General features: G+C 38.3%; 1 protein-coding gene across 9 annotated transcripts in view; it reads left to right on the forward strand.

Annotated features, from left to right (window-relative positions):
• PPFIA2 (PTPRF interacting protein alpha 2) overlaps positions 1 to 15,726 on the forward strand; it is a 666,887-nt gene that overhangs the window by 540,580 nt on the left and 110,581 nt on the right. For 6 of the 9 annotated variants that reach the window (XM_030548621.1, XM_030548623.1, XM_030548625.1 and 3 more), the window contains 5 exons: positions 4,893 to 4,979; positions 5,400 to 5,483; positions 5,879 to 6,010; positions 7,797 to 7,859; positions 10,031 to 10,122. In XM_030548621.1, coding sequence (XP_030404481.1) covers positions 4,893 to 4,979; positions 5,400 to 5,483; positions 5,879 to 6,010; positions 7,797 to 7,859; positions 10,031 to 10,122 — 458 coding nt within the window. The remainder of the gene's footprint in view (positions 1 to 4,892; positions 4,980 to 5,399; positions 5,484 to 5,878; positions 6,011 to 7,796; positions 7,860 to 10,030; positions 10,123 to 15,726) is intronic. The other 3 variants (XM_030548626.1, XM_030548627.1, XM_030548630.1) reach the window with 1 other exon arrangement.

A 15,726-nucleotide genomic window follows, 5' to 3' on the forward strand; every position in this document is an offset into this window, starting at 1 on the left:
GATATCAAAAGAACAAAGGAATAGGTGCCCAGGGCAGTGGCGAATTTAGAGTTAGTGGGGCCCTGTGCTCAGCTTCATTTTTGCACCCCACCCCACTCCCGTGAGGATCCAGCCAAGAAAAAAAAACACTCTCTTTTATCTTCCCACTACTTTTTATTCTTTTTTTCTTCATCCTCCTCCTATATTATAAGTAATTGAAAGTAAATGAAAATAAAGTGAGGTACCTTGATTGGGGCAGAGGGTAGGGGTGCAGGAGGGGGTGTGAGGGTCAGGCATTGGGAGGCAGTTTGGATGCTGGGTGCAGGCTCTGGGTGGGGCAGGAGGTTTGGGTGCAAGAGGGATGAGGGGTCGGGCTTTGGGAGGAAATTTGGGTGCTGGCTCTGAGCTAGGACAGGGGATTGAGGTGTGGGAGGGGGCAGGAGGGTGGCACTTACCTTGTGGGGCATGGCTCCCAAAGCGACTGGCACACACACCCTTCTGGCAGCAGCTCGTAGGTGGGGGGGGATCAGGGGGTGTCTGCGTACCACTGCCCCCATAGTTTCCATTGGCCGCGGTTCCTGGCCAATGGGAGCTGCAGAGTCGGCGCTCAAGGCGAGGGCAGTGCACAGAGTCACTCACACACACAGGGGCTGCAGGGACATGCCGGCTGCTTCCAGGAGCAGCACGGAGGAGAGAGGTAGAGTGGGCAGGGAGCCTTAGCCCTGCTGCTGGCATGTCTCAGTGAACCCTTTGCGGGGAGAGGGGCATCAGGTCTCCGTGTGCTGCCCGGGGTGCACAAAGACGTGCCAGCAGCTGGCTGCTTCTGGGAGCAGTGTAGGGCCACCGGCCATGGCATGCAGGCAGCCTGCCTGCCTGAGTCCGTCTACGCTGCCGGCCAGGACTCGAGGGCAGGTTGTCAGATGAGATTTGTCCTGCATTTTGGGGGACCCCTTGTCATTGGGGACCCCATGCCACCACATGGTTTGTTTCATGGTAAATCTGCTCCTGGCCACTGGGACTTCTGGGATGGATTGGAGGACCATCATATCTCAGTTGTTGTGATTTCCTGTTTTCACTGCAGTTACCTCAGGGTAGCAACATGTGTTAACAACTGCTTCAGGATCTGCCCTATGGGGAAAATCTATGATAGATCAAGTTAAATCTGCAGTGAAGGCAAAGCTTTAGTCTCTGTGAATATATGTACAAATCTTTATAGAAGACTCCATGATCCTCCCCTCCAACATGATCCCTTCTTCCCCATACATGATATTTATTTTTTGGAGGTGAGGCAGTCTGACTGGAATTCAGCATCTTCAAGGGAGTAGTCTGTCAGATACGTTTCCCCCTCTGGTATTTTCAGGGAGCAGTCTGGGGGTCCCAGTCTCAATCCAATCTAGGATAGTCATCATCCCCCTTCCTCCATTCAGCCACATCAGGCGGTAATATATTGTATTGAGGCAGCAGTTGAAAACAGCATATTCCATGAATTTAGAGGTGAAGAAAAATAAAGTGAAAGTTACAGGAACAGGTGAGAGCAAAGTTTTTAATGGATGTGATAAATTAGTATGTATTAAGAAGAGAGTGAAAGGTTGAGGAGAAATGTGAGGGAGAGGACAAGGGAGGCAGGAGGAGAGAGGTCACTGAGGCAGGGGGATGGTTTAGAGTACAAGAGAAATATCAGTCTTTGGGACAAGAGAGGAGGGGAAAGAGCTAAGGTGGAGGAAGAAGGAGAGATCAGGTTAGATGTAATCAACTTTATTTTTGAAGAACTTGACAAGATCCTCTGTGAAGAGAGAGAGGTGCAGGAGCTTAGGTGGTTTTATGGTGAATGGTGAAATTTCATGAGCTGTTCAACACTATTCATAAAACATTCTTTTTAAATGTAGCCACTGTTGATATAAGGACTTAAATCATGATCAACTATGGAACATGCATGTGATGTTCAAAATTCAACCACATTATTGTGATCAACATTTTTTACCTGCTACCCTGAGAAAGCTTTAAAAGTTTGACCTTTGATTATGATGTCATATTTGAGCAAAGTCAGTACAAAATAGTAGCCAAAAAATTAGTGTAATTCCTTTGGCTGCTAGTATGTTTTCCGATGCACTTTTAAATATTAAAATCTCACTTTTAAAGCATGTTTAAATCTCAGTTGGACCAAAGTCATTTTTTGCAATATCACTAGAGCTTTAAGTGTACTTAGTTGAATTATAGATCTGCAAATAAACAATGTACACAGTACACAATTCTGCCTCTGCATTAACTGGATCAGCAACTGCAGTTAGTTTCCAATGTCCCAAATAGAATATAATTTGCTTCCTCTTAGGGAAATAAGGAGCAAAATTTTAGGAACAAAAGGAGCCAAAAGGAAGTTGAAAGAGAACCAATATGCTTGAACGTTAAAAAAATATATATATTTTTGGAACTATGACATTGGTCTTTATTCTCATTTACATTAAATTGTGTTCACTTTAGACTACTAGAACAGTGTAAAGAGGCTTTGGTGTAAATGAAAATCAGGCTCATTGCCTTTTATAATAGAAAATATAGTATCAGATACCTTGATGACAGGGGCTCAGGTTATTTAAGCAAGTATATAACTTTAAGCATATGAGTAATCTCACTGAAATAAATATGTCTGCTTACACCTATGCTTAAGTACCTTGCTGAATGAGCGGTGTGGATTCTAACATGCATGATGGTCATCATAGGAACTGGATAATCAGAGACTTATAAAGAAGCTGTGTGCATTTTGGTCAGAAATATTAATTGAGTTTTTCCTATAACAACAAATACTTTGGTATTCTACCCTGTTTGTTTTATTGGTGCCTCAGACAAATCACGTAGTTAAAGAATTATCAGTTGTATAATTTTGAATGAAAATTCTTCCTACAATTTGAAATATAGATGTGAGCAGCACATTTGAATGAAACAGCTGCCCAGACTTCTTTATCAGAGTATGCTATACAAGGCAAAACTACTTATCAGAAGTTTTGAGTGACGTGCTCTTCAAAGCTAGAAGTAATGTGTTTGAACATATAAGGATCTTGCATGTAAAAGTGTTGAGAATAAATTAAATTTAACTTTGCACTCGGCCATTAAACCTCAGAGTAGCTTAATTTTCTAGGAATGATGCTTCCAGCAAGTTCTCTGTGACCCTGAAAGTAAAAGGTTTAAAATAATCTATAATTTCCCTAATCCTATGTTTCTGCTACCTCATGATCAGTGATTCAGAGCTCTGAGAACTTTTTTCCAGTCCTATTACTGATTTTAGGAGTCATATTCATCTAATAAGGGAAGAGAAACTATACCATATGACTTATGTGATGAAATACAACTAACTTATAAAGCTCAAATTTATAACATCGAATACTCAATGTCGAACTGATTGTGATTGATCCGTATAGTAATAAATAAAAATAGAGTAGTTTCAAATAATGACTGATCCAAATAAATCACAATCTGCTTGCAGATAATCTACAATGAGAAAAAGAGGCTAAATTAATCAAAGAATTATCCAGGACATTTATGTTTACCCTTTACATTTTACAAGTGAATAAACTTTATAAATACAGTTGAAAATGATGTCAACTAAATAACATTGTATTTAAAAAACCCAGTGGTTAGGTTTAAAACTTCATATATCAGTGTATGTGTATAGTCATACTGTTCGTAATAGGAATGAATCCATACTGACAGTTGCAGTTTATGTTTATAAAATTGTCCATCAGTCTAATTTTGTGTCAATGACTCTTTAGGTCTGATAATACCATTGAAGTGATTTTAAATTATTGTGTACCAATGGTAATTGCTTTGATGAATATACCTAACTGTTATTTTGGTAAGTCATTTGTCGATGACAGTCTCACTAACGAAGGATTACTTTATTAATAGTGTTAGATGCATTGAGAGATTGCTCATCTCGTGACCAAGAGATCACCTCTTGAGAGAATGAGTACTCTGAGCATTCGGCAATCAGGAGCTCACAAAGAAAGGCATTGGTAGCACCGTGCTAGCTGTGCTCCTGATGCATCTCTCTTGTTTCCATACCAACAACATACACTGTTAGCGTAGACTTCCTTGGTAAGAGGGAACATGCAGACCCATATTTTAGAACAAATGACTTATTCAGCTGGATTCTTTCAGAAAAGTGTTGAATCTTTGGATGGACTGCGATATTTCATATTCAGTACCTATACTGTTTTAAATTACTTTTTATCAAATTAATGCATTTTTGCTTATAGGTTCTTCTCTTAGTTATGACCCTGATCTTGCAAAGGGATCATCTTTGAAAAGTTTGGGAACTATATTGTTTTACTAGAATAGAAAGGGGTTACTTGATCTATTCTAAAATAGAATCCTAAAACTTAAGCCTTATTTTATATGGTTAATTCTTCGTATTTGCAGTAATGAGGGAATCTAGCATTATATTGCACAGTTACTATAAATGACTAATCTATTAATTTAGTATATTCTCCAACATATGTGCATTGTTTTCATTCCTATGAAGTGGTAGCAAGAATCCTGAAGAACTTTCTGACATTGGCCCCTCAACATCATATTCTGGTGTTTAGTTCACCATAATTCCAACTACTACATTAGACCGTATTAACCAGAGTTGCTTTGATTTCACTCTGTAGTAACCTTTCATCAGCCAGCCATCACTAACCTTGAACTTCCATATCTAGGTTGATAGCTTTTTTAGCATTCCATTATTTTTAGTTGATCCACATCAACTGCATCACATCCACCAACTATCAGTGTAGTTTATTCCACATAAAATTCAGTCAAAGTATTAAATTTTCAGTCACACTTTTCGTTTAAGCATTCTGTGCTGTGTTCTTTTCAGTGTCAGTGTCTTTAGTTCTGATTTTTCAATTTTGTCCTTCTCCTTTTCCTTAACTTGTTAGTCTGATCCAACCTCTTCTACCTCATCTGATGATTATCAATATGTTATGGAAGCTAAGCTACAAGAAATGATCTCCATACGTAGGAAGGTAGTCCTACTGGACTTTACTTTCTATTGCTAAATAGAATCCATCTGATTTGTTTTCATTTATTTTTTTAATTATTTTTTTATTGATAATCAACCATCGTGCAGTTTAGTGCTTCAGGAGCTTACAATTTTACGATGGCAGGTTTGTGTTCAAACCATGCACAGTCTGCATGTTACATTTGGCTGATTTCATTGCTCATAAATAACTCCAATATTTTGCTGATGCTTGGATGTAACAGGCCTTTGTAGCTGACACATTTCAAGCAATGCTGTTCAGCTGCCTGTTTAAATAAAGTTTATTTTTTGAAAACTAAGTTTGCAGTTAGTAGTAGCTTGCTTTATATTTTGTTTAAACTTTGCTGACATAAAGATTTGCAAAGCAATTTAAATTTCAGACCGAGTCTTCCTATTTTTTTTACAGGCAGAAGAAAGACATGGTAACATTGAAGAACGTATGAGACACTTGGAAGCTCAGCTTGAAGAAAAGAATCAGGAACTTCAAAGAGTATGTGTATTGCAGACCATTTATTTTTTGTGCTTATAATTTAACAACATAGGGCCAAATTCTGCCCTCAGTTACATGCCTACAACTCCATTAATTGTAGAATACTGCTTTTGTGAGTCTGAGAGCAGAATCTGTGCTGCATTTTTTCATCAACTTAGTCAATTGATTTAAATCTAGTTTTTGTTGGCTGTAAACAGTCTTCTGATACAGAAGTTTCTAATATACCGTGCTCAGAAGTTAGTGTAGTGATCAATAGATGAACTTAAACTATAATTTCTTCTGTTGCTGGATATTTTAATGAAAATATTTTCAATGACCATAAAATCTACGTATTTTAATAGGGCATTAATTAACTTGGAAACTTATCCTTGTGTTTCCTTTGTTCTGTACTGAAGGCAAGACAAAGAGAGAAAATGAATGAGGAGCACAACAAAAGATTATCAGATACTGTAGACAGACTTTTAACAGAATCCAATGAGCGCCTGCAGCTACACTTAAAAGAGAGAATGGCAGCACTTGAGGAAAAGGTAAAAGTGCAAAGGGCAGAATAAACTTAAATTGAATAAAGTTACTACTGTATATGTTTTATCTGGATATAAATGTGATGCTGACTTTATGATGCACAGGCAAATGTGAACCTAGTAGCTACAAATCTAATCAAATTTTTAGAATCAAGCAAAATATCAGATATTCATATTCTGGTAGAGTTTTTATAATACTGTGGATAATATACAACTTATAGAGCTTTTAGATCTTCAAATCAAGGTACATACTTTCATGAAAGAACTCTTCAAATGCCATTGTGAGGTGGATATTATTATCTCCATTTTTATTGATGGGGAAGGAGAACCAGAGGTGGAGAGCTTACCCAAGCTTGCCCACAGCCACAACATAAGGCAGTGGCAGAACCAGGGTTAAAATTCAGGAGTTCCCAAGTCCCAGATCTGTTCTCATTCCTGAATTGCATCCTGCCTCTTCTGTATAGTTAAAAGTTTACATAACAGTTATGTGCTCTTTTATTCCCAGATAAAGGTTTCGTTCAGGGTAGGAGTGAGATATATATAGGTAAGTCAGTGACCAGAGAAAGAATAAATTATGGAAGTTGTTCTTCAGTGGATTCACTAATCCCTTTGTTATCTTAAAGAGAAATAAAAAAGAGGTGTGTTTAACACTTGCTTGAGGAGGGAAGGCTGGAAGGTGATTAAAGTGATGATATTATAGACTCAGTTTGAGGATTTGTGACACGGACATTCAGAAACATTCTCCATTTGCTCCTGTCTTACCTATTGCTTGGCTCTGAACGCATCCTTGAGATGTTTCCTGGGATTATTGGGGAGCAAATTCATGTTTGGCCCTCTGAATTTGAGTATTTCCACTTTAGCCATCCCAATTCCATTCTTCTTCATACATACACAAAGACTGAAATGTATTTCACCCACACAAAGGTACTGGCTCAGGGACTCTTTCTACAGTCCCAAGCTCCCCTGCATCATTGATATGCTGGTTTCTGGTTCCCCATCCCTTCCACCCCAGAATGTGACAATGGGGCTTATATTGTGAAAAGTTGTTCTGGCCCTCAACACCATGATGAATTTCACTCTAAAAATCAGATTCCTTTGAGTGGTAGAAAACTCACTAAAGTCTCCTTCAGTCATCAAAGAAAATGATCTGTTCCTCTGAAATCCTCATTCAAATGCACCTCCAGCCAAACTTCTCCAAGGTGACATGTACTCAGGAACAGTGCTAGGGTTTTTGGCACCCTAGGTGGGGGTCCTTTCGCGCTCCTGGTCTTTGGGGCACTTCGGCGGCGGGTCCCGGAGCAAGTGAAGGACCCGCCGCAGAATTGCCGACGATGACCCAGAGCGCGGAAGGACCCCCCGCCACCGAATTGCCGCCGAGGTCAGCAAAATGCCGCCCTCCCAAATCCTGGTGCCCTAGGCAACCAGCTAGGTTGCCTAAATGGAAGCGCCAGCCCTGCATGTACTGCTGTAGATTTTGCTGCTCCTGAGGCAGAATACTGTAGAAAGTAGAGAGTATGCTGTCACAGAGAGAACCTGTGGGGAAAAGAGTGTGTAAAATTTCAGATTAAGGTATTAAAGAAGTGTCTTCTGTCTTTGAAAGAAAATATTTGGATTGTTTATAGGGTTCTTGATCTGACCTGTATGCATTCCAAAACAGATTCATATTGAAAATTCTGTGGAGAACAAGGTGGATCAATTCATTTAGTTTAGTTAACTTGATCAGATGGCAGCTTCTGGTACTGGATGTTTCCTCCTGTTTAATGTACATTTCAAATGTCTTTCTCTCTCCTAGAATGTTTTAATTCAGGAATCTGAAAGTTTCAGGAAGAACTTGGAAGAATCTTTACATGACAAGGTACTATATAACTCTCCTATTTTATCTGTAATCTCATTGTTTTATTTTAGAAAAATCATTTGATATTATTTTAATATGAAAAAATATGTTTATAGTGTACTTAATGTCTCAAAGTGGCCCCTGGAAATTAATCAAATATCAGTAAAATACTCCTGAGGATCCTGGAGTAGATGCTTCTTTACCAAGCCAGTTGCTTAAGCTAGAAATTGATGCTATATAAAAATGCTCCTAAAAATATAGTTTATGGTTGAAATCCTGGCCCCACTGAAGTGAATTGACTTCAGTGGGACCAGGATTTCACCATACAAATTGTAGTTCTTAAAAAGACAGAGATTTTCATGTAAATAGTTATACATCTTTAGTTAAGAAAATAATTATTTGATTTGATACATTTACTGTAACAGGTGCAGTTAAATTATACTAACCATAGCTGAAAGGTGCCTTTCTGAGTTCAGGGCAATTTAACAACAAAACACTGGTTTAGTGAATCAGTCAAATTAATATAAATGTTTTTAGTTTTATTTTAAAGATATGCTTGCCTTAAAGGCAGTAGAACACAAAAATACATCCACCTTTAGATTTATACAGAAAGTATTTTTGCATTGTGTCCAATTAACTTAAAATATATAGTGTGGAATGGAAAAAATACTGCTGCACTTGTTCCTAAGGGGAAAATAACTATTACCATATGACACCCAAAATGAACATGAAGTGAGGAAAATGGCAAGAGAAAATATCTGTTTAAATCTATTGTTATTTTACCATAAGTAATTTTGTAGAGAGGCAGGGAGATTTTGTGGTTAAGGCACTGAACTAGAGCTCAGGAGATTGTGATTCAATTCCTGATTGAAACAAATTTGCTGTTTGACCTTGGGCAAGTACTTAATGTCTCTGTGCCTCAGTTCCCCATGTGTAAAATGGGATAATAAATCTTCCTTTCAGCCACTATTTGTCCTGTCTGTTCAGACTGTGAGCTCTTTGGACCAAGAACTGTCTATTATGTATGTGTACAGCTCCTTGCAAAATTGGGCCACTAGGTACTAGCATAATGTAAATAATAATGATATTACCTTTATATGTAATACACTATCTACACATACACATATTATCTGATACTTGACACTATTACAAAAATATTTAAAATATCTGTTGCCACTTAATTTTGGGTTAGGAATGTGGCAGCTATATATATATATTTATATTTACAATTTTATTAATTTTCCAATTCCTTGCTTTGTTTTAATTATTTTTAGAAATTCATTATTATAACAGAAGAAAGCTGAATTGTTTTATGTTAAAAACCCCAAAACTATAGAAACCTACCTCTTTTATCTAGCAACTGTTATAACTGTGTGTGTTCAAAATTTGGCCAGTTTTGAGAGGTGCAAAGTGGTGATTAGCATCCTTCATGTCTATTGGCATTGCTGGAAATTGAGGTTTCTGAGCACCTCATAGGGGGTCTCACCAGCTCCCAAGATTGAGCCTTAAGGCCCCAATTCAGCAAGACATTTAAACCTCTGCGTATCTTTAAAGAAGGGGATTACTCACAAGCATAAAGCTAGGTGTGTACTTAGGTACCTTGCTGAATTGGAGCCATAAATCAGTGAGACTTAACTACATGCTTAAAATTAAATACTTAAGGGCTGAAGAGAGATGGACTTAAACACGGGCTTGAATCATGGTCTTACCTGGTTTGCAAGTTATTCATTACTTGGTTGGTTGGTAATAGTCATTTCTAGCAACGGCAGCATCATATACCACCATTCCACATATTTTTGGAAGCGCATTCCTCAGCATTCTTTGTATCAGCCTAATTTTGCTATTAGTGCTTCTTTCAAGTCATCATCCATGATAAATGGTTTTTACTTTGCCTTTTCAGCCCTAAACTATTGTTTTAGTATCTTCTTTTCTAACACAAGTTGCGTTAAAAAAGTGTAATTTTCAGGCATGAGCCCTTCAGAAAGTTCCTGCCAGCTTGTGAGGAAATAGTGAGGAGTACTAAACAGCCTTCTCTCAATGCACAGGCATTATTAACAGTAATAGTATTTGCATGGGGTCATCAAAAGGAGACTATGGCTGAATTTACTTACTATTTTAGAAGTCAGTAACCAATTCTTTTACAGTTTTATATTCAGTACAACTCCTCTTAATAACACTTCTCCTTTTTTCAGGAAAGATTGTCAGAAGAAATTGACAAACTGAGATCTGAACTTGACCAGTTGAAAATAAGGGCTGGCTCTTTAATTGAACCTACATTGTCAAGGTAAAGCAATTGAACTTCAAGACAACATGTAAAGATTGTTCAAGACTTTATAACAAGGATGTGTTTTCAATACACCTTAAAAACATTTTTTTTAAAGTTAGCTGTTCAATGGTTACAATTGTCCCTTTTGATTGTTTTTCATAATATAGCTGGGGCCTAACATAAGTGAGTATGTATTCCCATATTGCTAAGATCAGAATCAAATTTTGAATTCCAGTTGCCAAGTTTAACACTACAATTGATTAACAAGTTTAGAGTCATATGCCAACAATTGTATCTAACTGTTATTTTTCCCTTAAGTGAGAGTTAACAAGGTTTTGCTTAGTGCATATAGTAAGGCCCTGATCCTTCAGCTTATTGTGCAGGCAAAATTCAGCAGAATTCCTCACAGGCACAATGATCTGTCTGCCAACGTTTGTTGAAGGATCAGGAACTAACTAATAATGAAACATGGCCTTTTTTAATACAAATCTTGTGTGCTACTGATAGCTGAAGATAAATTATTTGGGAAAGCTGTTGCTGTGGTTATAGAATAATAGAATAATTTTCCTTTCTGTCCAAAGATGTCCTTTAAAATAAAATTCACACCTGTTTCTCCTGTCTTCATTTCATGACGAGTAAGCTTAATATGTTAAAGTTTAGGATTTGTCAGCCAAAACACATGGTACAAAACTAAATTGAGGAAAATGTAATCTGAGTAAAGTTATTTTTCCTTGAATGCTGTTATATTTGCCTGCATAAGCTACTATACATCCTCATGTTTCTGAGAGACATTGCTCAATGCTTGTTTTAAACTTTTTTTTTTACTTTCTTATATCCTTTATTTTATTTTATTTTATTTTATTTATGCATTGTTTATTTGATATATAATGAGAAATATAAATTAATGTAATGGGCCTAAGCTTGTTAATTTTATAATGGTTTCTCACTTTGTTCTTTTGAAACTTGAGTTATGTGGACACACACACACAAGGTTTATATAGCACCTTTCTCATGAGGATCTCAGAGTGCTTTATAGACATTAAACCATAATTCAGCCTAGCAACACCACTATGAAACTGGTAAGTATAACCCCCATTTCAGAGATGGGGAAACTGCTACACAAGCAGTGTAGAACTGAGCAACAGTGTTTAATTGCAACATACGCTCTGTGTCAAGCTGTGATACTGTTTGTTTTTCTAGAGTAGAAAACCACATATCTCTTAAATGGAGAGAACTGCTGGACAAATCTCAGCACCTGGCACAATGGTTACTGTCTCAGGTGTAGCTGCTTACCTGCAACCTCTCACCATCATGGGGGAACAGCAGTCTTATTTTCTTGTCACTCACTGCCTTGCTGGCTTCTGTGAAAACATCCTCATAGCTGGTGGCTAGGTTCTGTCTGAGCTTAGTGAGCTGCCTTACAGCTGTGCCCTGAGAATTCAGCAATGCATTCTAAAATTGTTTACTTCCTGATCCCTATTCCCACACTTACAAAGCTGCTGCTGCTGGAACTCTTCGCTGAGTGTGGGTAATACAGCTAATTCCTGATGCTGAGATCCCTCCGCTTGTACTTGAATTCTTCCACCTCTCAGGAATGGAGGGAGGAGAACTCATCTCAGAATCACATCTCCATTATATAGGCTGGTCTTTCAACAAGGAGGATACAACATGGGCTTATGTGACATTATGAGGCTGGACAGTAGATGAATGTCTACTGGCTGGAGACTGGAATCTGGGCTACCTCCTACTGTCTGCCATCACATTTCAGACCTGACAGGCATTGTGTACACTCTCTGACCTAATTCAGAATGGGTGCCACGTTTTTCAGACACATACACCTAAAGGGTGAATGCATTCACATCCCACTACTGTAAGTCATGCACTCAGTCATAATTTAGAAGGTCCTAACTGTGCATGTGTCTTCCAGGCGCAATTTCCGTAGAACCATAAGGATTTTCAAGAGCCTCCAAAAAGAGACTACACAAAATTCTCACTGAATACCCTGATGGGTGTGTGCAAAACAGCCCACAGTATGTTTGCAGTGTATTATCTTGAATTTTTCAATTTACATTAGGAATATGAAGCTTTTGAAATTATTTGTAGTTTGTGCTCTGGAAGAATTAATAAGTCATTCTCATAGTTTGTAATTAGTAATTTTATTTCAAAGTTGTATGTTCAATTCAAATTTAATTTTAAACATAAATATGTTTGGGAAATGGAATGCAAATCACATCATTGATTTAATTTTCATTTTCCTTGCATTATGTTTAGAATAACCATTTCTGACTTAACACACTAAGAAGTTAGTTCATTTGAAACTAAAATCAAACTATTCTGAAGTACTCAAAACAACAAGGATTTTTTATTATAGGAACATCCACCCAGGTTATAACAGCTTTTCAAGGTTGTCACTAATATTTACCAGCTCACGCACAAAATCTACTTGCACATTATGATTTATGAAGGAAAAAAAATAGGAGACTCGGCATTTATGACTATAGGGATCTGACATACATTGTACCTAGGAACTAAACCCTAAGACATATTTTCCAACATATGTCTCTGTAATTGTTTATGGCTCTTATTTCATACTTCAGAGTATATGGTATCTGTCTTCCTTTTTGTCTTGCTGTAGAATATTTATTGTTGGTTAAAGATACCATATTGGCAGCTTTGGACAATGAACCTTGATTTGTTGTTCACAGAATTGGCACAGTACATGTAATAAATGGCACTATTGCTCTTTACAGAGCATGATGTATGTGCCGATGAGTTCTTTGATAGCTGCTGAGTTCGATGCGCGAGTAACAGTCCTGGCCTCAGGTAGGGCACACTCACACTCTAGCAGTGCTCTGAATCCAAGCAGCAGATTCTTTCCTCCTCAGATGCCAGTCATCACAAATCTTGATCCAGTCTGCCTTGCAACACTTCACTCCATCTACAAGCTGTCTCCACCAACCCAGAGCGGCATTCCGCTCTCCTTTCCCAATCATTCAGAGAGATTCCAAAGGATACTTAAGTCATCTTTACAAGCATCCCAAAATCTATGCAGCAGTCTGCCTCTTTCTAAACCCTTCATGAGCACAACACGCTCTTTGGGATCCTGTATTCTGGCATTCACTTGACATGTCCAAGCCACCTGAGTCTTTTCTTACTAATCAATGTTCCCATGAATGACATATCAGCAAGATTTAGCAGTTCCACATTTGTCACCCTGTCTTGCCATCTTACTCGAAGCAAGCATCTGATATAAAAGCTGTTTAATCTTTTGGTATGTTTGGCATAAGTCATCCATGTTTCTGAGCCATATAGAAGAGTGGATAAAACACATTTCACATAAATACGGATTTTCACTTAGTTTACAATTTGTTATTGTTCCAGGCTTTGTCTTGAAAAGTTCCTGGATGATTTGCCAATTCTGCTAGTGAGCTTAGCAAGAAGATCTACAATGCTGGTGACAGTAGAGCTAAAGTAGCAAAATTGGTCAATACCATCCAAACGAATACCATGTAAGATGATATCTGGAACTGGTTTTGAAGAGCCTTGGTGCATGATAAAAGTCTTCTTCACGTGTATTGCTGGGCTAAAGATTTTGCATGAATCAGAGAACTTGGTAATAAGATACTGTAGGGCATCAACACTGTGAGCCACAAGCGCTGCATCATCTGCAAACAACAGATCCCTTATGATGGTCTCCTTCACCTTCATCTTGGCTCTGAACCTTGCAATATTAAAGAAACCTCCATCATGTCCAGAGCTAAGATAGACATCCTCTCCAATATCATGGGACGCATGTTGAAGCAGGAATGAGAAGTAAAAAAGTATTTAATAACGTAGGAGCCAGTACGCAACCCTGCTTCACTCCACTGTTGATGTTAAATGAGTTAGACTCTTGGTTTTTGTACATTACAGTTGCTTTCAGGCCATTGTGTAAGAATTTCACAAGGTTTAGCAATATAGGTGGACAACCAAGCTCTGACCGGTTGGATCACAGAAACTCCCTTGGGAACTACCAACCGATGTGCCACAACTCTTCTGCCCCTGCTTTCCCTGCCAGCCTGGGACTCCAGCACCCTGTCCTGTTAAGCCAGACACTTCAGTCTGCTACAACACAGACCCCGGGTCTGAACCACATGCCCCAAAGCTGCAGACTTAACTGAAAGCAATTTACAGAAGTGTTCCTGTCCAAACCCCAAATAAATCTGTTTTACCCTGTATAAACTTACACAGGGTAAACTCATAAATTATTCTCCCTCTATAATACTGATAGAGAGATATGCACAGCTCTCATCCCTCCCCCCCCCCAGTATTAATACGTACTCTGGGTTAATTAATAAGTAAAAAGTGATTTTATTAAATACAGACAGTAGGATTTAAATGGTTCCAAGTAGTAACAGACAGAACAAAGTGAATTACCAAACAAAATAAAATAAAACACGCAAGTCTAAGCCTAGTAGAGTAACAGAACTGAGTACAGATAAGATCTCACCCTCAGAGATGTTTCAATAAGTTTCTTTCACAGACTGGACTCCTTCCTAGTCTGGGCACAATCCTTTCCCCTGGTACAGCCCTTGTTCCATATCAGCTGGTAGCTAGGGGATTTCTCATGATGGCTGCCCCCTTTGTTCTCTTCCACCCACTTATATATCTTTTGCATAGGGTGGGAATCCTTTGATCACATGTCACTGTAAGACTCCATTACCCACTTCCCAGCGCACACGTATACAGGAAAACTTACGAGTAAAACAGATCCATCTACAGTCAATTGTCCTGGTTAATGGGAACCATCAAGATTCCAAACCACTATTAATGGCCCACACTTTGCATAATTACAATAGGCCCTGCAAGTTATATTTTATATTTCTAGTTTCAGATACAAGAGTGATACATTTATACAAATAAAATGACCACACTCAGTAGATTATAAGCTTTGTAATGACACCTTAGAAGAGACCTTTTGCATGAAGCATATTTTAGTTACATTACGTTCACACTCATCAGCATACTTTCATATAATCATATAGAGTGCAACGTCACACAAGCTTCTTCAGACCAACTTCTTCATGTCCAAGGCTTTTGTTAAATCTATAGAAGCCATGTACAGTGGACTACGCTTCTCTCTGCACTTTTCCTGCAGTTGTCTTCCAGAGAAGACCATATCTATGCTGGGCCTTCCCTAGCAGAGGCCACATTGGCTCTCAGGATAGATTATTTTCAGCTGAAGTTTGAAGTCTAGGTAAAAGAATACAGCTTAAGATTTTTCTCACAATGTTAAGATGTAGCTCTGTGGCTTTTACAGTCACTTCTGTCTCCTTTGTTTTTGTAGAGTTGGATGAAACGAGCATCTTTAAAATCTTGAGGAACAGTTTCTTCCTTCCAACAGAGTAGTAATACCTCATGCAATCTTAGCCTTTTAGCAAACAAGCTTCCCCACATCATACAGCCAATTTACCTTTTTCCTGCTAGAGAAGGATCTATCTCTGGATTTAAGAGGACAGTCCTGTCTCCATGTTTCTGATCTCTCTGGAGAAGCTGTTAATAACCTCAGTTGTGTTTTTTCATACTAGGAATTCCAAATGAGAGCACCCACCTCTGATTCTGCACTCCATGCTCACTGGAGAT

The sequence above is a fragment of the Gopherus evgoodei genome, chromosome 1 (genome assembly GCF_007399415.2).
Source record: "Gopherus evgoodei ecotype Sinaloan lineage chromosome 1, rGopEvg1_v1.p, whole genome shotgun sequence".
Lineage (NCBI taxonomy): Eukaryota > Metazoa > Chordata > Testudines > Testudinidae > Gopherus > Gopherus evgoodei.